The sequence below is a fragment of the Leptonychotes weddellii genome, chromosome 10, assembly GCF_054177405.1.
Source record: "Leptonychotes weddellii isolate Sample4059 chromosome 10, ASM5417740v2, whole genome shotgun sequence".
Lineage (NCBI taxonomy): Eukaryota > Metazoa > Chordata > Mammalia > Carnivora > Phocidae > Leptonychotes > Leptonychotes weddellii.
The window spans coordinates 14917250-14943583 of record NC_138378.1 but is presented as its reverse complement, the minus strand read 5'-3'; the positions used below and the strand labels follow the sequence as shown (position 1 = coordinate 14943583).

The 26334-nt window shown below is 47.4% G+C and overlaps 1 protein-coding gene across 10 annotated transcripts in view; it reads left to right on the top strand.

Annotated features, from left to right (window-relative positions):
• Positions 1 to 2792: 2792 nt before the first annotated feature.
• Positions 2793 to 26334, top strand: part of L3MBTL1 (L3MBTL histone methyl-lysine binding protein 1) — a 40433-nt gene continuing 16891 nt past the window's right edge. For 8 of the 10 annotated variants that reach the window (XR_014149076.1, XR_014149077.1, XM_081832758.1 and 5 more), the window contains exons 1-8: positions 2793 to 9990; positions 15759 to 15911; positions 16037 to 16263; positions 16583 to 16724; positions 16988 to 17141; positions 17276 to 17408; positions 18025 to 18106; positions 25963 to 26051. Coding sequence is in view for 8 of the 10 variants with exons in the window: in XM_081832758.1 (XP_081688884.1) it covers positions 15776 to 15911; positions 16037 to 16263; positions 16583 to 16724; positions 16988 to 17141; positions 17276 to 17408; positions 18025 to 18106; positions 25963 to 26051 (963 nt within the window). In the remaining 2 variants the exon portion in view is untranslated. The other 2 variants (XM_081832753.1, XM_081832755.1) reach the window with 2 other exon arrangements.

Here is a 26334-nt window from a genome sequence, read left to right as displayed (position 1 = left end):
GTAATAATAAAAAATAAAGGTTAATAAGTGGAAGGTACTTAGAATAGTGCCATAATAAATACTATTTGCTACTGTGAAGAATTAAGCATACTAAACTTTTGTGTTGTCCTGCTTTATTTTCACATTAAATTTTCTTACCTGTTACCTTGTAGCAATTTGAACATTTTCCATAATTATTTCTCAGGAAAACTCAGAAGCTTTAATCACCTTTTCCAAAGTCCTTAACCTAATTTCCTTAATTTAAGACTTGGAGCACTCTAAACTTTGGCAGTTTACATTTAGGAAACTTCACATTTTTGTTATTTACCTTGTTTTTAGAAAGCGTTTTCTGACTTTATCGAATTTCAGTCTTATGGCAGTTGAATGTTTTGTTCTTAAGTTTTGACTTAATTGCAAAAGTAATATGTACTTGGGAACATAAAGTATCTTTCCTTTGAGCCCCCTGTAAGGTAGCTGCTGTTTATAGTATCTGTCTCTGCCTAGGCTTTGGTCCTAAAACCTATTCCTTACAACAGGCTGTTCTTACCATGAGTGGTGTTCTGCCGCTTGTTTTTACTTAAAACCTAGAGATCTGGTATTTTAAACGGCTGACTAGTACACTCCTGTATACTTTTTCATTACCAACATTGTTTTTTTCAAGTAATTAATCCCTTGGCTTAATTGACAGGAATGAAAAGTACTACTTTTAATATTCAAAATCAAACAATGAGAAGATAGAGAGTTTTTATATAGTTTAGTACCTCCTTATCAATTTACACGTTAAAGTTCAAACTTCTTTGAGTGATACCACTTCTTGAATAAGATGGATCTACGTATGTTTGCTCTATTTGCTAAAAGGATGAGTTGATGGGATTGTGTAATCTTCTAGGTCCTCAATAGCTTGTTTAGATTTTTTTGGCTGTGTTACAGCAAAATGATTAACTTTTTTTTTTAAGATTGATTTATTTATTGTAGAGAGAGCACGCAAGTGGGAGAGAGAAAATCCCCAGATTCCCCACTGAGCGCAGAGCCCGACTTGGGGCTCTGTCCCTTGGGGCTCTATCCCGGGAGCCTGAGATTGTGACCTGAGCTGAAATCAAGAGTCAGCCACTTAACCAACTGAGCCATCCAGGCGCCCCAGTAATTAACTTTTTATACTTTAACAGGAAGGAATCGTGGTTAGTTCAAAAGTCGGAAGATAAATACAAAAGGGTTAATAGAGCAAATTCCACCTTTGACCCCTTGGAGGAAGCCAAGATCGCTAGTTTTTTGCTCCTCCTTCTGGAGATGCAAATCTAGAAAAATTGATATTCCCTAGGTAGTTTCATCATAGTTAATTTGAATTTTACAAAGGCAAATAACAGTATTGCAGCTCAAACACTAGGAAACTATTCATAATTAAATATTTACTATTAACATCTATCTATTTATACCTATTTCCTTTAAAGGTTTTTTTTTTTTTTCTTTTTAAAGATTTTTATTTGACAGGGAACACAAGCAGGGGGAGTGGGAGAGGGAGAAGCAGGCTTCCCGCGGAGCAGGGAGCCCGATGTGGGGCTCGATCCCAGGACCCTGGGATCATCACCTGAGCCAAAGGCAGATGCTTAATGACTGAGCCACCCAGGCGCTCCTATACCTATTTTCAATATTTCTAAGGAAGTCCTAGAATTATGAAGATTTATAAGCATAGGCAGGATTTCAATCCTAGTTCAGTTCCTAACAGCCCAAAAGCATTAAAAAAAAGCAATGTGTATGTCAGATAATTCCTAGTGAAAAGCACTCAAGAAATTAGGTTAAGGAAGGCCCAGAAAGTACAGAATGCATATACTTTCAAGTAATTATTTTGATAAATAGGAAAAACCTGTACAAAAAACTGTATACCCTTTTCACATTCACTAATTATACTTTGTTTCATTTACATATTTTTTTTTCCTGAATCATAGGAAAGTAGAGATATCTTGCTGTTTTATCCCGGAAAACTATTTTCTAGTAATGGGACACTCCTTATGTAACTACAGTGCCTACAAAAAAATAGCATCAATGAAGTAGTTCCTACTCCATGGTCCATAGCTCTGTTTCATTAGTTGTCTGCTAATATCCTTTACCTTAGCCAGGATCATTTGCCACATTTTGTCGTCCTGGCTCTTTGGTCTCTTCTAACCTGGACCAGTCCTCTTGACCTTGTCATTTTTGAAGAGTAGAGGACAGTTAACTTTGTAGAATTTCCCTCAATTTGGGTTTGTCTGATTGCTCCTCATGATTGCATTTTTAGCAGGAATACCACAACAATGAGACTGTCCTCAATGCATCTTATCTAGTCATTTTATAATTACCTGTAAGTCAGTACTTCTGTGAGTAGACAGTCTTATAAATAAGGTTCAAAGAAGGAGTTTTTGTTTTTAGGGAGGGAGCCGATCATTTTCAAATTTAAGAGCTGCTGAAGGGGGCGCCTGGGTGGCTCAGTTGGTTAAGCAACTGCCTGCGGCTCAGGTCATGATCCTGGAGTCCCATGGGGCTCCCTGCTCAGCAGGGAGTCTGCTTCTCCCTCTGCCCCTCACCCCTCTCATGCGCTCTCATTCTCTCTCGCAAATAAAATCTTTTTTTTTTTTTAATATTTATTTATTTGACAGAGAGAGACACAGTGAGAGAGGGAACACAAGCAAGGGGAGTGGGAGTGGGAGAAGTGGGCTTCCCGTGGAGCAGGGAGCCCGATGAGGGGCTCGATCCCAGGACCCTGGGATCATGACCTGAGCCGAAGGCAGACGCCCAACGACTGAGCCACCCAGGCGCCCCGCAAATAAAATCTTAAAAAAAAAAAAAAAGCTGCTGAAGGGCGAGCTTTGTTGGCATCAACTAGTACTCCATATACTGAAAGCAAGAGAGTGCTTCTAGCCCAGGGCCAAAGAGGGAGCAGGGGGCACTTGAAATAGATGAGAGATGAAAAGATGAAATAGAAATAAGCCGCGTCCTCACATAGAAAACAGTGCCCTCTAGTATTGTTGTGGGGGTAAATGCTGTTATCAAAGCACTTGGCAGAGTCACTCCTTAAAGATCAGCTGCTCTTATTAAAACATTCTATAAGTAGTCAAACCCTCAAACTTTTCTAGCCAATTGAGGAAAAGCTAGGCCAAGCAGAGTTGCTGAATATGGTGCCCCAAGTATTAAGAGTAAGTGACCACTACTACTTTTAGCTATTCGTAAACAGCCTTGAGTGTGCTATTTAAATATATTGCTGTTCCTTTGATTTTAGAAGATTGCAGACACCAGCTAGAGAATAGTGTGATGAACCTCCTGGATACTTACTCAGCTTTAATAATATAGGTCTGTCTGCTTCCTCTCCAGATAATTTTGAAGGAAATCCCAGACATTCCAGCTGAAAGTAGTTCACTATATACCTCTAAAAGACATCTTAAGTCTTCTCAATTTCTTGTTCTTTGCAGTATATTTGTTGAAGGTCACTGTTGAGTAGTTTTTCAGTCTTGATATTGCTGATTGCATTCTCGTGGTATCATCTAGCATCTTCTAGACCTAAGAACAATGGTTCTCAAAGTGTTCGTGGACCAGTAACATCGGCAGCATCCTCTGGGGATTTAAAACGCAGTTTCTTCAAGCCCCACCCTAGATCACTGAATCAGAAACAAAGTAGAGCCCAGCCATAGGTGTTGTTATAATGAGCCTTCCAAGTGATTCTGGTGTGTGCTCAAGTTTAAGACCCATTATTCTAGAGGCTTTATCAGATTCAGGGGAAGGGTTGGGTTTCCTTCCCAAAACTACTTGGGTATCTTTTTGTCATTGGCAGGCATTGATGATCTTTGCCTAAGTCCATTAAACCATGAACCCATGATTTTAAACACTTTTCAGTCCGTGGCAGTTCTCCTTACTGGTGTTGCCTTATTCTATCTTTAGTCAGGGGAAGTCAACTCAGGTTGCCTCCTGAGTTCATTGAAGCAGCCCTAATAATCTTACCAGTTTCCTTGCTTTCTAGTATGGTAAGATTTCCAGGCTCAACTTTCTAGTCCCAGACCTGGAAGCACCCATTTCTCCAATGAGCCCGGGTTATCTTTATTTGGAAATGGTATTTAGCAAGCACAGTCTGGGCCCTTGGGTGTTCATCGCTTCTAGTTGGATCTTTCTCAGGCCCCCCAGATCAGACTCCTTCTGCTCTTGTGAAGGTCCTCTCCTGTAGGCTAAACATCCCCTCAGCTGTCTCAGCACAGCAGTTTTAAAGCCCCTAACCATCTCCGTTGTCTCCCTGTATTCTGGGTGGTCAGGGTCCCTCTTACAGAGTACCGCCTGCTAGTAAGAGACAGCACTCCAGATTTGCTTTAACCTGCTCGGAGCAGGGGCGCCTGGGTGGCTCAGTCGGTTAAGTGTCTGCTTTTGGCTTGGGTCATGATCCCGGGGTCCTGGGATCGAGCCAGGCTTTGGGCTCCTTGCCAAGCAGGGAGTCTGCTTCTGCCTCTGCCCCTCCCCCCTGGCTTGTGCAAGCACACGCTCCCTCTCTCAAGTAAATGAATACAATCTTTTAAAAATCATTTAAAAAAAAAAGACTGCTCAGAGCAGAGCAAGTAGTATGTGGACAACCTGCCCTAATAGATGCTCAGCTGAATTCTGGGTCAGTTCTGGCAAAGGAGTGAGGAAACTTTAATACCCCTACAGAATCTCTTCTGTTCCTTCAGAGAGTTTAAAGCAAATAATGTGTCCTCTTGCTCTGGGTAACAGGAATAGAGGGAGAAGGAAATTCAGAGCGTAAATTTCAGTGTGATTGTAGAATGAGTACACAACAGCATTATAATTGGAATGAGCAAATAAGATCTTAAGTTATAGCTTTTGTCCACCTTTGCTGTATATGACATTCCCCTGCAGACCCAGTAGGAACTCCAGCTTGGATAGCTGTGGCTGTGATTGTAATAAGCTGGTCAGTGTAATACCCTGAGTCATAATGGTCCAAAACATTCAATAAACGTGTACTAAAGGCCTTGCCAGATTCTCTTACAGATCTACATATATTTCTGTATATCCCCCCTTCATGAGCAGAGTACCTCCTGTCCCTTGATATGGGCCAGTGGAATTTTGGCAGGCACAGCATGTTTAGTAGGCTAGATATTACCCTCCCCTTCCCCAAAGATGCCTACCTTCTAACCCTCTAACCTGTCAGTATGTTACTTACGTGGTAAAAGGAACTTTGTAAATGTGACTAAATTAAGGTCTGGGAATGGGAAGATTATCCTGGATTATCCAAGTGGGCTCAGTGTAATTACAATAGGGAGGTTGGAAGGTAAAAAGATAAGGAAAAGTTGATGTGAAAGCAAGCAAAATTAGAGACTGGAAGATGCTACACTACCAGCCTTGAAAATGGAAGGGACCACTAGGCAAGAAAACCAAATTCTCCACAACCTCTGGATGGAGCACAGCCCTACCCACAGCTTGACCTTGTGAAGGTCCTCTCCAGGCTAAACATGCCCTCACTCATTTGGACTTCTGATCTCTACAACTGTGAGGTAGTACATTTTTATTTTAAGCCACCAAATTTATGGTAATTAGTTACTGCAGCTATAGGAAACATACAGCATGACTAAAGGCTTAAGAAGCACTTGCACAAATGGGCTTGGTCTTTGGCATCTCAGTCATCACCATGAGAATAATATCCCTTTGTGGGCCTGCTGGTAGAAGATGAGACAGGTGGGGCCAAGCTGTCTGTTAGCCTCTGCCACCTACAGCTTGAAACAGACCAGCCTAAATCCACCAACCTGCAGATGTATGAAAAGGAAAAACAGGCAGTTATTTCATTTTGCCTAAACAGATACTTGACATTTGGCCCTCCACACCATCACCCCTCAATCCTCTGCCTATTCTGAGCCCCAGGAAGCTAACCTCCATTGGCTGCATCCACATATTCCTTTGCCCTCTGATTTCTGATCAGGTTCAGCCATTAGGAAGCAGCAATAGGATATGGGAAAGATTGAGATTGGAGTACTTCCAACAGCTCCCTCCCTGTAGAGTTCAGGCTGGAGGTGGCCCTCATCGGAAGGGCATAGTGTCTTCTATACACAGCCCTCTTGTTCAAGTCCTGGTAACCACTGTCCCCTTTTCCTAGTCCCATTGATCTTTAGCTAACAATTGTGATTTTCCAACAGCCTGTCCAGACCTTTAAAAACAGACCCTTTATTAAATTCTCTTCAAATTTACTCAGTTGGAGTGTGTGCCATGTTTCCTGTCATGACCCTAACAGATAACAAGTAGATATTTCCTATTTGAATAAAGTATAAAACATTACACTTACTTGATGAAGTTGGCTTTTTTCATTTGCTATCCAAAGCCAGGAAGAGTTTCTTGAGTTAATTCTTGCCTCTCAGTAGATAAGCTTTTCTGAGGGAGATACCCACCCACTCTGCCACCCCCATATCTGGCTAACAATGTCCAAGTACCTGGCTTGTACCAGAAAGCCAATGTGTTCCTTGAGTGGAAGAAGAAGGGAGATTGGAAGGTAAATCCCTAGCAACCCCATTCCAAATAGCTGATTATGGGATATGAAGTGCTATGGACTGAATGTTTATATGTCCCCAAAATTCATGCTGAAGCCTAATCCCTAATGTGATGGTATTTGGAGGTGGGGATTCTGGGAGGTAATTAGGTCATGAAGGTGGAGCCCTCATGAATGGAATTAGTTAGCACTCTTATAAAAGACTCCAGAAAGTTCCTTGCACCTTCTGCCATGTGAGGACACAGCAAGGAGGCGGCTATTTGTGAAGCCAGGAAGACTTCACTAGACGTGAAATCTGCAGCACCTCGATCGTGGATTTTCCAGCCTCCAGAACTGTGAGAACTAAGTTTCTGTTGTCGGAAGCCACCTAGTCCAGTCTACGATGTTCTGTCTTAGCAGCCCAAGAGCACTAGAACAGGAAGGTATCTGAAAAATGAAATCAGAAGATGGCCTGGAGCACATGAGCCAGAGCAAAGCAACATAATGTCTTGTCCAGAGACTTAAGGTTCTTGAACCACCTTTCCTAAGTGGTATTTGTCCCCACTGACAGGCTAATTCTTTGGGAAGAAAGTCCTTGGTACTGGGAAATAAAACGCCTTGAGACCCAGTTTGGGCTTCTGACCTCTAGAACGACAAGGTAATAAATTTATGCTTTTTTTAAGCCACTAATTTGTTCCACAATAGAAAATGAATATGCCTTGATTGATTCTTTTTTGTTGGGTACCTCAGTGTCCTAAGACAAGAATTCTATCAGTATGTTAAGAACAAGGTTCAGGGGCACCTGGGTGGCTCAGATGGTTAAGCGTCTGCCTTCGGCTCAGGTCATGATCCCAGGGTCCTGGGATCGAGTCCCACATCGGGCTCCCTGCTCCTTGGGAGCCTACTTCTCCCTCTGCCTCTCTCTCTCTGTCTCTCATGAATAAATAAATAAAATCTTTAAAAAAAAAAAAAAAGAACAAGGTTCAGATATTTAGCAGGGTGGGGGTAAGGGAAATAGCTGAGGCTCTGGCCCTCACCGAAACAAGTTCTAGTGGTTACAAACATAAGCTTCCATTCCCAAAGCCAAATAAAATGTCAGTGTCTAATGTTCTGGGTAACATAAACCCATGGCCTGGGGGAGAGCAGGACCTGAAGTTGATCATATTTGGAAAGTTGGGTCTCCCTTGCCTTTCCCACTATGGACCCACAAATACATAGTCTAGGTATGCGAGGTATCCAGTCTTTACACTGGTTTAAGTTCATACTCCCAGTATCACATGGACTTAAGATCCCATCTCCTGCCATTAAGTGTGTGATGAAACCCAAATCCCTAGCAGCTGGTCCCTGTCACTCATCAATAACCACCTCCAGGACAAGAGAGACATCAGGCCACCCTTACCCCACCCCAACCCCGTTGCTCTGTTTCCCTCTTTTGTTTCTGACTCCTGCTGGTTACCCTTTCAGCCATGAATTTACTCTTCTTCCTCCTTTGCTTGCTTTTTTCTTGTAATACTTTACCCAGGATTCTGGGGTGTTTATGCTAGAAAGGGCTCTTTCCCTATTAGTGAAGTCTGTCATGTTGGAACCAGAAGTATTTTCACACTGAACTATAAAGGGCACATTTTGATGATTTTCCTAAAATACATAGACTGCCTCAATGGTGAATTAAATTCTGTAGAAACAGGTGTGGGCTGCTTACAACAGTTTTCCCAATGTTTCTATTAACATTTCAAACAAATTTGGGTCCACTCTTGGGTAGAAGGTTAACTTGGAGAAGACACTGGGGGCTACAGACTTGTAAAAGAGGGGTCTGTCACTTGAGGGAAGGACTAGACTTGCTCCCTTGCTCCTGAGGGCATTCTGGAGAAGCAGAAGAAACACTGGCTGTGTGAGAAACAACCTTCCCCAAATCACATCAACTTGAGGAGCTCTCCATCCCTGAAGGTGCTCAGGCAAGCAAGACCACCGAAAGTATCAGAACCACCTGTTAAGACTGTTAATGGGCAGAACAATAATGTCTCAGCAACTCATGTTGGTTCCTACATCCTGCTAGCTCAGATTCCACTCGTCTGTCTGAATCACTGTCTGCAAGACGCATTTGTAATTGAGAAGTCATGTGTTTGTGTAGTTTCATCACTTTCTTGTAATCCGAATACCTAAAATAAACCTTTTGGAAAATCTAGAACAAGCAGTCTGGGTAGAGATGAGAGAAAAAGCGGATGGTTGTGTGCGTATCGGTGTGCATAAAGAGACCTCCATTGTTATGGCAACCAGCGTCCTCAACTGATGCAGTTCTGTTCCCAGTAATATGAGATGTGATTAAAAATTGACATTGCAGCAAAGAAGAACACATGTAATGCGTCGGCGTGGCAACCAGAATAAAGTCTGCATAAATTTAAACCCGATGGTCACAATTTGGGGAATTTGCCTACAATTAATTAGGAACCTTCTCTCATCTGGACTGGAAGTCAGGAGCCTGGAGGTCTGACCTGTGGCCATGACCTTAGGCCAAATGGACTTCAGTGTCCTTTTCTGTAAAATAAGGGATTAGGTTAAATCTTTTCGTGTGGGAGAGGGGCCCCGGGCTCTAGACTGTATCAAGAGTTGCCCTGTTTTTATCCGCATGCAGTATATTAGCAAATATTTATTGAGCACCCACACTCAGTGTCCAGCTGAGAGCTAAGGATACAAAAACTGTCTCTCTCGGAGCTTGCAGTCTCTTAACCTCTCCAATTACACAAATCTATGTGAAACTACAGCTGTGATATGTGTAAATAGAGGTATTTTGTGCTGTAAGAACCAACAACAGAGATGTGACTAGTTAGATCAAGGATACTGAAGCACAGAGAAGCAGTGACTTGCTCAAGGTAACACCACAACGGGAACCATATGCCAAGAAAGTGAGTCTTTACAAATGGAGAAATGGAGTACCAGGAGGATAAGGTGATGTCTTCCAGGTCACACCAGCAGCCATGGCAATAGGGCCATCTAAACGCAGGCGCGGCTAATGCTGCCCTTTATGCCTGGCAGGGTCGGAATCAGAACCCACGCCACCCTGGGCCTCCTCTCCTCTGGTCGCGCGGCCCTTCACCCTTCGGAGGCCGTTTTCGGACGCTCCTTGGCTCCCCTCCTCCAGGGCGTGGGGGCAGGCACGGTGGGAAGGCGTTGGACACCGCAGCGACCCAGCCGGGGTTCGTGCGGGAGCACAACCCCGTCTTTTGTCACTGACCACCCAGCTGGGGCCCGGCAGGCTCGCTCCCTGGCTCGGCGGGCCCCGCTGCGCGCTGCTGGCCGTGACGCGGAGGTGGGGGGGGCGAGGGGCAGGATGAATCTCAACCCGCCTCGCCCGCGCAGCCGTCGGGTCGCGGGCTGGGGGGAGAGGCCACCAGGCCCACGCGGCCGGACCCGCGCCCCCTGATCCCGCTCGGCGCGCGCTCCGCACCCCGCGTCCTGCAGGGAGGCGGGCCCGCCCCCTGTGCGCGCAGGCGCGCGCGGCGCGGGGCTCGGATGGCAGCTCGGCGCCGGGCGGCCACGGGCGGGCCTCGCAGGTAGGGAGCCCGCGGCGGGGGCTCGGCCCCGGGGTGCGGGGCGCCGCCCGCCCTGCCGCCTGCCCTGCCGCCAGTGCCCGGTGCGCGGCCCCGGCGCGCGGCTTGTGGCGAACGCCGCCGGCGGGGGGCGCGGGCTGGGGAGGAGAGCGGGGGAGCGGAGCGGAAGGGGTCCGGGTGGAGCGCTGCGGGGCGGGGGCCGGCGGCTGCGGGGCTGGGGCCCGCGAGCGGGGGAGGCGTCGGCTCCGATATTAGCGAAATGCAGTCAATTAAGAGTTTTCATTAATACCACGGAAGGTGTAGAGGGCGGGCTTTGGGGTTTCTTAGGAAATGGGTCATTTGGCAAACTTTCTTTTTCCTACCATTGATTTCCGATTTTTTATAACGGGAAATGGGGTTATTATTTTGCCATAAAGAGAAAGAATAAAAATAATTCCGCCATTTTGGCGTCTTAAAAAGTAACCGTTGCACGGAGTCGACAGGTCAGTGGCCGCCCCGCCCGCCGCCCTGTGTGCTGGTCCCCCGAGGGCCCGCAGGCTGCGGTCCCGACCCCGGAGCTGGCTTGCCCCCCCTCCCTCGCGTCCCGGCCGCAGCTGCGGGGGGCAGGCCTCAAGTTTGTGGCGCTCAGTCTCGCTGGGGCTCTGAGTGTGTGTTGCTCCCCACCCCCAACACCTAGAGCCAGGGCTTTTATTGAGCGTCTGTTGTATACGAGGCCTTGAAGGGCAAGCAGTTGGGAGAAACCTTAGCAGAGAGACGACGAGAAAATAAACAGAGACATACTCATTCAATAAATATTTATTGAGCATATGTTATGTGCCAGACACCTCTCTGGCCCGGGGACCCAAATGGCTATTTTAGGTCAGGTTCCCTGGAACCAGACTCTGGGAGGGAGATGTGAGCGCAGGTGTACTGGAATGCCCTTGCGAATATCACCTGTAGGACAGGGAAGACAGCAAGGTGCTGGACAGAAGTTGAACAGCCAAGGTAGTCTCAACAGAGGCCTCAGCCTGTCCCAGGGGAAGCTCTGGAGTGGGCAGGGCCCTGCTGAGATATCCTAAATTGAGGCAGGGGGGTGAGGCCTTTCCTTCCCTTATCAGCTGGTCTAACAGGATGGCTGCTTCCAGGAGAGGGCACTTGGGCGAGGCAGCTCCCCTGGCTGAGGGCAGTTCCCAGAGAAGGTGACAGCTGAGGGCTGCCCGTGACAACCTTTAGGGCTGGGACCTCCCACCTTAACCCTAGCCTCTGAGCAGCACAGCCCCGGGAAATCGAATTCCAGCCCCGAAGGCAAGAATGGCTAAACCTTGTATGGATTTCAGTACCACTGCTTCTTATAACGTTGACCACTTTTTACTCCCAGCTCTCTGATTCATTCAGTGATGATTTGAGTGATGCCTCTCTGTTAGGCTTTTTTGCACGTCAGCTGCTTTGTGCCATCTCTGGGGGAGACAGACAAGTTAATGCATAGTTAGACTGTGGTGGAGTGGAACACAGCCCAGGGGATGATTAACTTTGTTTGGGGGTGGATTCCGGGAAGGCTTCAAAGAAGAGGTGTCACTCAAGGTGGATCTTAGAGGATGATTAAGATCTCTCCAGACCTATGGGATGTGGAAAGGTACCAAGCAGAAGGAATAATATGTGCAGAAGACACAGGAGTGGGGTTCTGAGGGTGTGATCAGGCCGTAAGGGTAGGAGTGGATGGGTTCCTGGCACATGGCTTGGGCCTGGGAGCCATTTCAGACTGGTTGTGCTGCTGTGTGTACCAAGTGAGACAGTGTTTATGAAAATGCTGCGTGAGCTGCAAACATAAGGGGTGGCAGCAGGAGAGGAAGAGTGAATTCAAATCACAGAGAAAGCAGTCACAGGCCTCAGAAAAACTCCTGGTCTAGCTGGGGAGGAAGAACACAGAAGCAGTAGGTGCTGCGAGCCAGGAGCCCACAAGTACATGTGATGGGTCCCAACATCACAGGTGCACTGGATCCTCTTTCCTCCTGCATATTCAAGGACTTGTCTTCTAGAATTATTCTTTTTCCCCTGCACTGCCCATTTTTTCCTCTCCATAGGTTCATTTTCATCAGGTACAAACATGCTCTAACATCTCCTATTTAAAAACAAACCAACAAACCCCCACGCCCCTTCCTTGAGACCACGTCACTCTCCAAACACCATCCCCCAATTCCATGCGCTCTCCTTCACATCACGAGCTCCTTGAGAGAGTTGTCAGTCCCATTGTTCCACTTCCCTTTCTCCCATTCTCCTGAGGAGCAAACCTTAGTGTCAGCTTCCCCCACTAGAATGTAGAGTCTGTGGCAGAGGTTTTTGTCTGTTTTGTTCACTGACAAATCTGCATTGCCTAGAACAGTACCTGGCGCATAGTAGGTGCTCAGTAAATATTGAACTAATCCATGATCTCTCTCTAGAATCCACTCCAGTCTGGTTTTTGTGTCCACAGCTCCTCAGAAGTGGCTCTTGTCGAGGTTTCTAAGGACCCCCTTTTTGCCCCAGTGGTCAGCTCTCAGCCCTCCCCTCACTTGATCTGTCAGTGGCATTTCACACCGTTGAGCAGTCCCACTGTCCTGAAAACATTCCTCCTGTGTCCTCCAGAAGTTCAGACTCTTCTGGATTCCCTCTGACCTGAAGGCAGGCTCTTTTACCAGATCATCCTCCTCCCATCCTATAAATCTTGGTGAGCTCCAAAGCTCCTACCTTTTTCTTTATACTCAGTTCTTTGGTTTTCAATGCCCCTACGCACGACGGCTTTCCAATTTACATTTCCAACCCAGCCTTAGCCCTTATTTCTACAATATATGCTTCCTGAGAGCACTTTGTCTTTTTTGAGACTGTATTCCCAGAGCACAGAACGGAGCTGACACCTAGTTGGCCCTACAGTGTTTGCAAACAAGGGCAGCAAACCTGAGCAGGAGGGCAGTCCCCTCGGCCACCCTTCCTGGACACCCCCGAAACATGTGGGGGGTTTCGAAATAGGAACGGGTTCTTCCAGCAGTAACCACACTCACTCTTAGTGACTGCCAAGGTTTTGAATTAAAAGATTGACTCTATCTAAAAGAACTTAAAGTGCTACAAGTACATCAGCTGTGCAAAGCAAAATAGTTAGAATTGAAATTCAGGGAATTCTATTTTATAATTTTAACAAAGGGAAACACACCTTGGTTTGAATGTTGCCTTCATTAATCAGGTTATATATCTAGCCTTCACCTACCTGATTATATAATATAGAGGATGGACTCTCTGTTTTAGGGAGGAAAAGCTGGGAAATAAATGAGTGCACAAGAACAGCAGGTGGGAGGAGGGTGGGAGAGACAGTAACCCCTCCAAGCTGACTTTGCTAGCAAGCAGCTTCCATGTTACCGGCCAGAAGCTACCAAGCTCCCTGGAATTTCTGTTAAAAGGGAGTGGATTGGTGTTTGTTGAAAGCCTGCTGCTACCGAGACTTCACACATTTTTCGCATGTGATCTTCACCAGAACACTTTGAGGTAGATATCATTACTGGATTTATTTTACACACGAGGAAACTGAGGCTCAAGTCAGGTAAGCTACTTACTCAGAGTCACGGGTGTTAAGTGCTGGAGCTGAGATTCACACTGTCTTAAGTCTGTCTTGAGCCGAGGCCATGTTTTCCTTTAACTTATACGCCAGAAGCCATTGTCAAGGACTGCCAACTCCTTAAAGCAACCAGGTATCAATCACACATCCAGAGCTTTTTATCAACACGTTGAAATTACTGAAATTCAACACATATTTATTTAGCACCTACTGTGTGCAGGCACTATTCCAGGGGCTGGCTGTATAGCAGTGGACAAGACAGATACAAGTCTTTGCCTTCATGGAACTTATATTTCTATGGGGATGACTGATCACACACAAATAAGTAAATGAAGATCATTATTGATTATAATGAAGGATGCAAAGGAAATAAACACAGTGATGGATTGAGCGCTAGTGGTGTGGGTGAGGGGTATGCTGCTTAAACTGAGTGGCCCTGAAAGACCTCTTCTGAGGAGGTGACCACTGAGCTGAGGCCTGGAGGATGGGAAGCAGGCAGCCAAGCAGAGAGCTTAGGGAGGTGCATTCTAAGCAGAGGGGAGAACAAGGATCAAGAGCTCTAAGGTGGGAACATTTGTTAATGAGTAGAAGGAAACCAGTATTTGTTGGGGTGGAGAACAGGCGAAGAGTGGTGGAGGATGAGGTCAGAGAGGAAGACAGGGGTCAGATTCTATAGGGGGAAGCACTTTGATTTTATTCTAAGGACAATGGAGAGCCATGGAAGAATTTTACGTAGGGAAATTATGTGATTTGGCTTACATTTTTAAAGCTTTCTCTTACTGGAGAATAGACTGTAGGGGGCAAGAGAGGAAGAAGGGAGATGAGGTAGGAGGCAGTTTCTGAAGTCCAAGGAGAGCTGATGGCAGTTGGGACTCTCATAGAAGCAAGGAGATGGAGAGAAGTCAGACTGTGAGATGTGTTTTACAAGTAGAGACGACAGGCCAATTATAATATATGTAAAGTTTTGCTGTCCAACACGGTAACTATGGCCACTGTGACTATTTAAATTTAATTTAAGATTTAAAAAATTTAGTTCTAGGGTGCCTGGGTGGCTCAGTCATTAAGCGTCTGCCTTCAGCTCAGGTTATGATCCCAGGGTCCTGGGATCAAGCCCCTCGTCGGGCTCCCTGCTCAGCGGGAGGCCTGCTTCTCCCTCTCCCACTCCCCCTGCTTGTGTTCCTTCTCTCACTGTCTCTCTCTCTCTGTCAAATAAATAAATAAAATCTTGAGGAAAAAAAAAACTGAACAAACTGAAAAGTGAATAATTCTAAAAAATAATAATAATAAAAATTTAAAAATTCAGTTCTTCATTCACACTAGCCACATTTCAGTTGTTCAGTAACCACATGTGGCTAGTGGCTACTAGTGTGTTGGACAATGTAGGCATAAGACATTTACATCATCACAGAAAATTCTGGACAGTGATGGTAAGACTGGCACTAGAACAGTGGCCAAAACGTTTTAGGAGTTAAGTAAATGATAGATAGATCCTAAGTATAGTTATGTCATTAGGTCTTTTTTTTCCCCCCATATATTTATTTGTTCAACAACCTCTTTATTAAATACCTTTTTTGCCCTTGCTTTATTATATAGAAAAGTCATGCACTGCCTGGGTTCTCAAACAACACCTCTTTGCTCTCCACATGTATGCATTTGTTCAACGGATGTTATAGTGCTTACTCTGTGCTTGGGGTTGGAAGGATTGCGGGCAGGGGGCATGTAAGAATATAAGAATGTGATTGGGAAAGATCACCTCCTAGGAAAATGGACCTTATGAGTGAGATCGAACCTGGTACTTGAGGGCTCTAAATCCCCCCAGGAAGAAGAGATTGATCCTAGTGAGGCTGGAGGTGGGGGTTGAGAAGAGGGAGTTCAGAGGTTGCCTGGGCTCTGTCACTGACAGCTGGCCAGACAGAACCTTGACCTGAGACCTACTCCCCAGAGTCAGTTGTGTACCTCTACATCACAGTTTACAAAGCACCCTCACGCATGCCCATCTTCCAGAGTCTGGGGGAGATGCAAGGCCTGGCCAGAGCCCTCACCTGGGTGACCTGGTTAGAGCCAGGAGCCAGACTTAATGTTGGTCTCCTAAGACACCCTGCTCTCCTCAGGACTGAGGCTTTTCTCTGCAGGTTGCCAACCTGAGGGTGAAGAGTTCCTCCTCAAAGAAGCCTGCTCCCTCCCTAATCTCCCTGGGGGTCGTGTTCAGCTTGCAGGCCTACCAGGATGGAGGGGAATGCCGAAATGGAGATGCTGAGGACACTGAAGGGGCCCTCCACAGGAGAGGTCAACGTGCACCTGGTGGCCAGAGACAGTCCAGGTTCCAGCTCTCACCTGCCGGCTACTGCCTTCATCATCCCAGGTGGACCAAGCCAGGGGCCTGGAGGGAGGTGTGGATCCCGGGAAGGACATACTTTCACCTGCCTACACATGCATGGGGCAGGGCCACCAGGCTCACCTGTGACATGTCTGTGTATTTGTTCGCAGCCGGCTCGGCCACCCTTGGCCTGCCCAGCAGTGCCCTGGATGTTTCCTGTTTTCCGCGGGAGACGATCCATGTGGGCGCTCCGGAGCGAGTGGCCGGCAGCGTCCCTGTCACGGCCACCGTTCTGCCGCAGTTAAGCGCGGCGCCTGCGGCCAGCTCCAGCGCCACCACCGTGCGGCTCCTGGAGTGGACGGAGGCTGCGGCCCCGCCTCCTGGGAGCGGCCTACGGGTCAGTGTCTGTGGGGATTGGCGGGGGCCTGCGAGCCCCACCTGTGGGGCGGGGCCAGCGGGCTGGAGGCGGGGCCCGAGGCGAAGGAGGGGGAAGGGGCTCGCGATGGGGGGTTCTGGGGTGCGGCTTTGAGTGAGGGACTCCAGGGGCATGGCTTGGGTGGAGGCGCTCGGGGTCTGGCGGGCTGCTGGGGGCGTGGCTTGGAGCGAGGCACCCGGAGTGGAGCCTTGCGGAGTAAGGCGGCGGGAGGGGATCTTGCCGATCAGAGGCGGGTCGAGGGGGTACAGGAGTCCCGTCCTCAGACCCTCCCACGCTCCAGTTCCGGATAAGCGAGTACGCACCACTGAACATGGTAGGAGCGGAGCAGCCCCCGAGCCCCGAGCTACGGCCCGAAGGTGTGGCCGAATACGAAGATGGCGAGGCCCCGGCGGGAGGTGGCGATGCGGGCACCCAACAGCCGGGTAGGACCCCCCAGTCCCCAGGCTGGGGCCCTGCCCGGGTGGGTCGAGGCCCGAGCTCCCTGAGGAGTCTCCAGTGTGGGGGGTGGAGGAGGATGGAGTGGGTGGCCTGGGTCCTGCGGGTGCGTCCAGGGGTTGGTCCTGAGATAGAGAAGACTGTTGGGGGCCTGTCCAGGGGAGCCAGAGGGGGCGTGGGCTCCGAGGTGGGCGGAGCCTGAGTGTGGCTGTGATGGATGGGAGGCCTGAGGCCCCTTTGGCCCCCACAGCGGACCTTCCCCAGGATCCTCCAGAAGATCCCCCCCAGGATCCCCCAGAAGATGATGGTGCTTGTCAGTGCCAGGAGTGTGGACCTCAGCAAAGCGTGGGTCCAGATCCTGCTAGTTCCTCCAATGATGACTGCCCGCCACTGTTCCAAGAGCGGTAAGGGGGAGGATATTGCAACCCTACTTGCTCTGCCTTGGGGCCCCCCATTCTCCATTCCTGCTCAGGGCTTAGGAGAAGGACTGGGTGGTGTAGGGTGGGTGGTCCTTTCTCTCAGGCCATCTGTCCCTCAGGTCGGTCATAGTGGAGAACTCCTCAGGCCAGAACTCCTGCACCAGTGCTTCTGAGCTTCTCAAACCCATGAAGAAGAGGAAGCGCCGGGAATACCACAGCCCCTCAGAGGAGGAGTCAGAGCCTGAGGCCTTGGTAGGAAGAGGGCAGTGGGGAGGGGAAGGGGAGGCTAGAGGCTACCTGTCAATTCCCACTATCCTCTCCATTAATCTGGGCTGTGGGGCTGGGCCAGAGAAGACACATGATGACTCACTCATCGTATTTTGGGGTCCCATTTTGACTCAGGTTCTGTACTGAGTTAGAAGAAAATGATTAAGTCACCCTCTTTGCTTTTCTGGGGCTTCCATCTCAGTCTAGTGTCAGGGCTAAGTCACATTCACATACACCAGCACCCAAGTAGATGAGTAGCAGATGAAAAGCTCCATCACTGGAGCCCCGTCAGGAGGCCAGAGGCAGAGAAGCTGGAAGAGACAGAGCATGAAAGCTCCAGTGGGCAAGTAAAATCAACACACAGCAGGTCTGAGGAATGAGGATTGTAATCAGACTGTGAAACTAGGGGCTGTATGCTTATGGGATGTGCCCACGTAGTCGGGGTTGCCCACTGGAGCTCTGTGCCTGCTGGTAGCCTAGAAGAAATTCCCCTTGTTTGGGGCAGAATACCGTGTGACCAGAGAGCCAGGCAGGGGCCTGGAATAGAGGCTGGGGCTTCACCCCAACCCATGAGGACAGGAATCAGGCTTGCCTTCCACAGGAGAAGCAAGAAGGAGGAAAGGATCCAGAGGGCCGGCCCACTGCTTGCACCCCAGAAAGTGAGGAGTGGAACAGCCAGCCTGGTATGGGGGCCTCTGTGTGTGTGTGTGGTTGTGTTATGTGATGTGTACACACCTTTGGAGGTGTGAGGCTGAGAGTATGCGTCACGCGTGTGATGGTGTGTGGTACATACATAGGTGAGTATAAAGTAGCGTATGTGTGAGGGAGAGAGAAAATGAGAGAGAGACAATGTTTCTGGTTCATGCATTAGTATGCGTGTATTTGGGGAGGGATTATATCGTGTGTTTGTTTTATCCTCTGTTATCCAGTTGTGAATAGGCCTCACTGCCAGGCTCAGAATCCAAAGACTTAAACAGCTTTTAATGGCATCACGTGGCGTTGCTTCCCTTTGGTGGTGTGAGCAAGTTTGTACGGGCCATTGGTCTGACCTTGCTATTGGAGCTCCCATTCTGGCCTTTTGGTTCTTAAAAAAAAAAGGGAACAAAGGCCATTCAGAGTCAGCTCTGGCCCTCAGGCCATCTCCACTCCCACGTGACAACAGTCAACAGGAGCTGAGTAACAATTATCACACTTGTAATCACCTAGGTACTGCAGAACAGCTTGTTGAATTCTATCTTCCTCCCTCAGAACTGAATTTATTTTATTAATCGTTGTATCGCTGGTGCTCAGCTCAGCGACTGGGGTTGAGTAGACTCTCAGTCAATGTTTGCTCGGTACATGAATGCATGAGTTGTGTGTTGGTGATTCCTCTCAGACCATGGCTCAGTTGCCTGAGTTAGTGTCTTTCCTGTCTCAGAGAGAGCCAGAGGGTGAAGTGAGTTCTTAGGACATTCTGCCTTGATGGATCCGGTGCTGGCCAGAGAAACCCAGTCTGTGTCCTGGGCTCCAAACTCTGTAGTTCCCATTCGAAATTCTGCCCATCGCAACCAAACCAAATTTTCACTGCTGTCTCTCACATCAGAGGCCAAAAGCATAGCTCTCATTGATTTATGGCCTCTTAAATCTTATGTAGAGGAAGAAGACAGTGTCCAACCACCCAAGACAGTGGCTCAGATTCATGAATCAGCATTCTTCTGGCTGGGTCCTGTTGAGCAGTACAGAATTATCTTTTGATTCATACCTCTTGCCCTCTCAACGGTAAATGTTGGTGTGGCATTGATTTCTGGATATTTTCCTCCTTGTGCCTTTTCTCCTTTTTTCAAGGGAAAATACTCTCTCAATTGGCAGAAGTTTGCATATATGGCTAAGTTTTTTTCCACTTGTTTTTGGGGTCTTTTGGCAGAAGAATCTGGCGTGAGGGGTGGGGTTGGTAGGGTTGTTTGAGTGTCCTGTAGTATGGAGAATCCGTATTATGTCTACACTCTGTTTGGCAGTTGGATGGCCAGCTATTGGGTTCATGTTGTACAGGCCTGACGTGTCTGGTCCTGACAGAACGTTCCAGTAGTTTATGAGTTAGAGCCGTGTAACTCGTGTATGTACTCAGGCTCTCTTTCTCTTTCACGTATCCACTTTATCTTTTCAACAGCCGCTTCATGTGAGGAATCTTTTCTAAAACACCGCGGTAAAAGTCTTCACAATATATGTAATCATTAATAGCTATTCTGATATTCTCATGTCACCTCTCAGTCTGCCCACATCCAAATCAGGTATCTGTGGTGGCGTTCTTCAGGGTCAACTTGTTATAGCCTTTTCAGATTCAGAGCAGTCCTCCAAGCATCCTGTTCTGTCTCCCTGTAGTTACCATAGACATACGTTTTTGCCCATTCTTTTTTTTTTTTTTTAAGATTTATTGATTTATTTTAGAGAGTGGGAGGGGCAGAGGGAGAGGGCAAGAGAGAATCTCAGGCAGACTCCCTGCTGAGCACAGAGCCCAATGCAGGGCTCGATCTCACAACTCGAAGATCATGACCTGAGCTGAAATCAAGAGTTGGTTGCTTAACTGACTGAGCCACCCAGGCACCCCACGTTTTTACCCACTCTTAATTAGGTTGTTTATCTTCTTACTATTAATTTTTTATATATTCTGCATGTAAGTCCTTTGTCAGATGTATATGTTACAAATACTTTCTCCCAGTCTGTGGCTTGCTTTTTCCTTTCTAAATGATGTTTTCTGAGTAGTGGAATGTTTTCATTTGATGATGTCCACTTTATCCATTTTTTGCAGTTAGTGCTTCATACATATTTTTACAAAGTAGTGTTTAACAGCTTTATTGAGATGGAATTCACATACCATGTTATTCACCCATTGACTTGTACACCCATTGACTTGTACACCCATTGACTTGCACAATTCCTTTTTACTGCTGAATGATAGCCCATTGTATGAATGTATCACACTTTATTTATCAATCAATGGGTATATGGGTTGCTTCCATTTCGGGGCTATCATGAGTAATGCTGATATGAATATCTGTATACAAGTTTTTGTGTGGGTATGTTTTCATTTTTCTTGGGTATGTACCCAGGAGTGAATTGCTGGGTCATATGGTAACTCTATGTTTAGCCTTTTAAGGAACTGCTAGGCTGTTTTCCAAAGGGACTGTACCATTTTCTCTTCCCCCTAGCAGCATATGAGGGTTCCAGTTTATTCACATCCTCATCAGTGCTTGCTGTTGTCTTTTTTTTTTTTTTAAAGATTTTATTTATTTATTTGAGAGAGAGAGAGAATGAGAGAGAGCACATGAGAGGGGTTAGGGTCAGAGGGAGAAGCAGACTCCCTGCCGAGCAGGGAGCCCGATGCGGGACTCCATCCAGGGACTCCAGGATCATGACCTGAGCCGAAGGCAGTCGCTTAACCAACTGAGCCACCCAGGCGCCCCGCTATTGTCTTTTTTTATTATAGCCATCCTGGTGGGTGTGAAGTGGTAGCTCATTGTGGTTTTGATTTGCATTTCCCTGATGGCTAATGATGGCGAGCATCTTTTCATGTGCTTATTGGCCATTTATATATTTTCTTTGGAGAAATATTTATTCAGAGCCATGCCATTTTTTAATGACATATAATAAACACATTTTACATCAATATACAAGGAATGCTATACGGAGTTGGGGAACAAATTGAGAATGAGCGTGTGATTTGGTACAAGTCATTAATCAGTATGACTCTTCTAACAATGCCTTCTTAACTGAGGTCCCTAGTCTAAATTTACATGCAAAATTCTGTGAATTATTTATTTTTCTGGGGAGATGGTTCATGGTTTTCATTAGGTTTTCAAAAAGGTCCATTTATACTTACTAGAAACTGAAAGCTAGGTAAAGAGTAGACCATAGCATTATGGAGCCCAGCCTCTTCAGTTTTGGGTTCCCAGTGAAAAGTCTGGCTAGACTATTAATTTGTGAATTCTCTCTACTTTTTTTTTTTTTAAGATTTTATTTATTTATTTGAGAGAGAGAGCATGAGAGGGGGGAGGGTCAGAGGGAGAAGCAGACTGCCTACTGAGCAGGGAGACCGATGTAGGACTCGATCCTGGGACTCCAGGATCATGACCTGAGCCGAAGGCAGTCGCTCAACCAACTGAGCCACCCAGGCGCCCCAGAAATTCTCTCCACTTAAACGACTGAAGCAGTGCTGAAGAAACTTCTAAGAGAGTGAACAGAAAGAGAGAAAATGGGAGGGAATTACTGTATTTCTAGGGGTCTACCATTGAGGAGCAGGGTTGGGGTGGGAGAAAGAAGAACCTCTGATGGCAAGAGAAGAGGAGGAAGATACAGCTAAGAGAGCACAGCAAGAAGGAAATGCTCAGATGGAAGAGGGGTTGGTAGCATGTGGAGATCAAGAGAGTTGCGGAATAAGAAAAGGTCATTGGACTGTGGCCCTGGTGACTTGAGAACAACTTCACTAGTGGGCAGAGGTAGGCTTGAGACTGGGTGATTCAGAAGGAAATGTGTCAGAAGGATGTAAAGTTATTCATAATACCTCCTTATCTTTTAAAGTCTGCAGGATATGGGGTGATATCCCCTTTTTTATTTCTCTTATTACTATGTGTGCCTTCTCTCTTTGTTTCTTTTTTTCCCAGCTTTATTGAGATATAAGTGTTCAGACTAAGCAAAACACAATACTAGCCCTTAGAGAGCTCATAGTCCGATGTTAGGGAAAGATTTATGAACAAGTAGTTATAATGCAATGGTAGAGTAAGTGTTGTGTTTGAGGTATGTAGGTACGAAGGACCATCACGGAACAAACTGCCTCATGTAGTCAAGGAAGGCTTCATGGGGTAGGTGGGGTGACGTTCCATCAGTGCATCCATACATCCATGCATCCGTACATCTATGCATGCAAGCATCCATGCCTTCATGCATCATATATTCATGCATCCAAGCATCCATGCATCCATATATCCATGCATCCAAGTATCCAAGCATCCATGCATCCATACATTCATGCATCCATATATCCATGCATCTAAGCATCCATGCATCCATACATCTGTGCATCCAAGCATCCATGCATCCGAGCATCCATGCATCAATACATCCATGCATCCAAGCATCCATGCATCCATACATTCATGCATTCATACATCCATGCATCCAAGCATCCATGCATCCATACATTCATGCATCCATACATCCATGCATCCAAGCATCCATACATTCATGCATCCATACATCCATACATCCATGCATCCGTATACATTCATGCATTCATACATCCATGCATCCAAGCATCCATGCATCCATACATCCATGCATCCATATATCCATGCATCCATATATTCAGTCATCCATACATCCATGTATGCATATATCCATCCTTCTCGTCATTCATTTAATAAACATTTGGTGATCATCTTTCTGTGTAAAACCCTGTGCTAGGTGCCAGAGCTATGGCTGGGTCTTGAAGGATGAGAAGAAGATAGGAGGGTGGGACAGGGTGGGGCAGGATCGATGAGGCGGAGGGATTAGGACGTGCACAGGCACAGAAGCGCACAGGGGCGTGGAAAGGCACAATCAGGCTAATTCCCAGAGAGCTCTGTGCACTGCAGAAAGATGTTTGGGTTTTTGGATTTTTTGGTTGTAAAGCAGAAGCCATGGTGGACTTTAAAGCAAAGAAATAAACCAGTTTTATTTTAGAGCTATTCTGCTGATAGACTGAATCTGAGGCAGAGAGATCAATCCAGAGGCTCTTGGACCAGGCTCAAAGCAAGACAAACAGTGAGCATGGAGCGGGGGGGGTAGATTCGAGAGCCAGCTAGGAGTTGGAGTCGGCAGGACTCAGGGACTGAAGGATCCTGGGGGTGAAGAAGAGACCTAAAGGATCCCTCCCAAGTTCCTGGCTTATGTGGCTGGTTGAATGGGTGCTGGTACCATGGACTGAACTAGACCACACCGGGAAGGCCACAAGCTTTGGCAGAGAAGTTACGAGTTTGGTTTTGGACAACCTGAGCTAGCTGAAGAAGGTCCTAGCCAAGAGCGTATAGTTTAAGGAAGCAGGAATAGGCAAAGGAGCATTTCTGGAAGTCAAGAGAGGATCAGTACCACAGCGAGTCTCTACCATACCTTGGGACACATTGTAAAAAAGGCGCCCTTTCTGAGCAGACCCGGTTAGAAAAAGGCAACCTGAGTGGACTCAGCCACATGGCGCAGCAAGGAGCACCAGCTGGATTTCAGCCCACATTCACCCTCTCGGCTGGGCATCTGTGTACAGCACACAAATAGTACAACCATCCCCAGGAGCTTTGGGACTTATTTGGTCTGGAGGATGTACCTAACAGCTCAGCCCATTGTTCACCGTAGAAAACGGATGCAGGAAACTGGAGAAGGCTGGGGGCTTGGTCAGGGAGGGAAGGTCTAATATGACTGAAAGATTGCGTAGTTAGGCCTCTTTCCAGTGGATTCCGTTTAACCTCTTTTCTCATCTGTGAAAAGGATTACTGTGAATCCTACCTATCTCCTCAAGACATTGTGTGAGGATTAAAGGGGACCATGTATGTGAAGTCTCTGAGGCATCCCTGTACCCCCAGTTTCTGGCACCAGCCTTGGCACACAGAAAATACCACTCGATGGTAAAGGAACGGTTAAGGTAAATGGAAGTGGTGTGTGATGACAAACTGTGAAGTCTGTATACTTGTTATGCATCATGGCTAGTGAGAGAATCCAGATAATTAAAGGCTCAGGGAGGCAAGTAGCAACATTGGGGGTTGGGAGGGTAAGGGACAGAAGATGAAGTCAGAGGTCTCTGCTGTGGCACGGGGGTCTTAGGACTTGGCCACTTTGGGGTAGGGCCGATGGGAGGTGAACTTGGGAGTTAGGACCAAGGAGGGGTAGAGGTGCCTGAAGTGAGAAACAGACAAGTGGCTCATGTTATGGTTCAGGAAGAGTGAGGAGAGAAGAATGTCATCTAGAGAGAAAGGGATGGGTGTTGTGAAGGGCTGGTGATAGTGGTGGTGATTTGGAAAAAGGGAAGAGGTATTATACAGGATGATGTGCAGCTGCAGTGGCAAGAGACAGACAATGCCAGGCCTGGCGTCCCGAAGCCTACTCTCTCCCCTGGCATGCTCAGTAAGTCTGGAGGAAGGCCGAATGGGAGAACCAAGGGTTTCTTGAGGGAACACCGTAGGTGGTATGTTCTAGGGACAATCCAGATTTCACTCAGGACAGAGGATGTGCTCTAGGCTGGTGTGTCTGTGTAGGTCTCAGAGAGTCTGATGGCTTGGTGATCAGTTGATCAAGAAAATCCTTGCTTTGGCCCAGCTGGGTCAGGCTCAGTACAGTGACCAGGGAACTTAGGCAGCTCCTAGGGAGGTGCTTCTAGCCACTTAGGTTCCAACTAAAGAAAAAAGCTTCTTCATGAGTGACAAAGCACTCCACATCTGAATGACCCAGGGTAGTAGCCAAGTGAACCAGAGTATGGCAGAGCTAGAATCCAGATAAGACAGACTTAGTGGAGCCCTAGGAAGACCAGAAACTCAAGACCAGCACTTTGCATTTCATGAGGATCTTTTACTCACAGCATCTCATTTGCTCCTCCAAACGACTCCCTGTGGTAGATGAAGTTGTCTGCATATTGCAGATGACAAAAATGGGGGCATAGAAGTTACTAGAAGAAGCTGGAGCTATTTACCCAAGGGATATGAATTGATTTTTGCAAGTAGTTGCCTCTTTCATTGTCTGTGGCCTTCAGTTGAAGGCAGCCCAGGCTGACTTTGTGAGCCTACCTTACACGTTGCCAGGTATTCTAGTCTTTAAATGATGTTTCTCATCTGTGCTGGAGGCCGGGTCTCCACTGCAGGCTAACCTGAAGTTCCTGCAGGGGAATTTGTCTCCCCCTCCCCCGGACCTGGAGGCTCCGAGGGCTGTAGGCCCTGACCACAGTGTGTGTGCATGTGCGTGCGTGCGTGCGTGTGTGTGTGTGTGTGCGTCTGGGAGGGCCATAGAATCTGTCTCTATTCTGTGGGCATGCCAAGCACACATATATGTATTTGTGACTCTGTGTGTACCTCTGTGTGTTCAGAGGGAGAACTGAAAAACAAGAGTTTCTTATTTCTTTGTGATATCGCTCCTCTGTTTCTTCCTCCTTCCGCATTTTCTCTTTCCTTTCTTTTCCGTGAGCTTAGGTGGCACTGTGATGAAGTCCTCTGGCTCAGGGCTTGTTATTCAGCTTTGTCAGAGAACAGGGTCCCTCTGTGGCTGAGATTTTGTAACCTCACTTACATGCTCTGCAGTCCAGAGTACTTTTGCCGACTGGCCTGGGGATGAGGGCGGATGGAATTTGGCGCAGCCCCGCCAGAGACCAAGGCTCGCCTGAGGTCTGAGCCCCTGTGTCTGGCGCCATCATGGCTGGGAGGGCCCGGAGGGCGGCACGCAATCATAGACAAGGGTTTGTTTTGGAGGTAAGGTAGAGTTGAGTTGGGGAAACTGAGAAGAATAGTCTGTCGGGAGCAGTCCAGGGGTCAGTCTGTCTGTCTCCTGTCCACAGCATCAGGGGAGAAGAAGGAAGGCTGGTCATGGGAGTCCTACCTCGAGGAGCAGAAGGCTGTCACTGCCCCTGCCAGCCTCTTCCAGGACGTGAGTCAGATAATTTCTACCTGGGAAGAGCTTGTATGCCCAGTCCAGGAAATCACCACCAAACTCAGGCCTTCTGGTGTATTGTGTGTCTGATAGCCCTCAAAACACTGGCAGAATGGAAGGGGGAGAGGCTGGCTAGGGTCCCAGAGTAGGAAAGGGCTCACCCTGAGAGGCTCTCAGGGTAGGAGGAAGTAGAGAGGTGGGACCCAGACTCACTCATCACTGAACCTGTGGACTTTTGAATCCCGGTACCTTCTACTCAGTTCTGTATGCTGATCTTCCC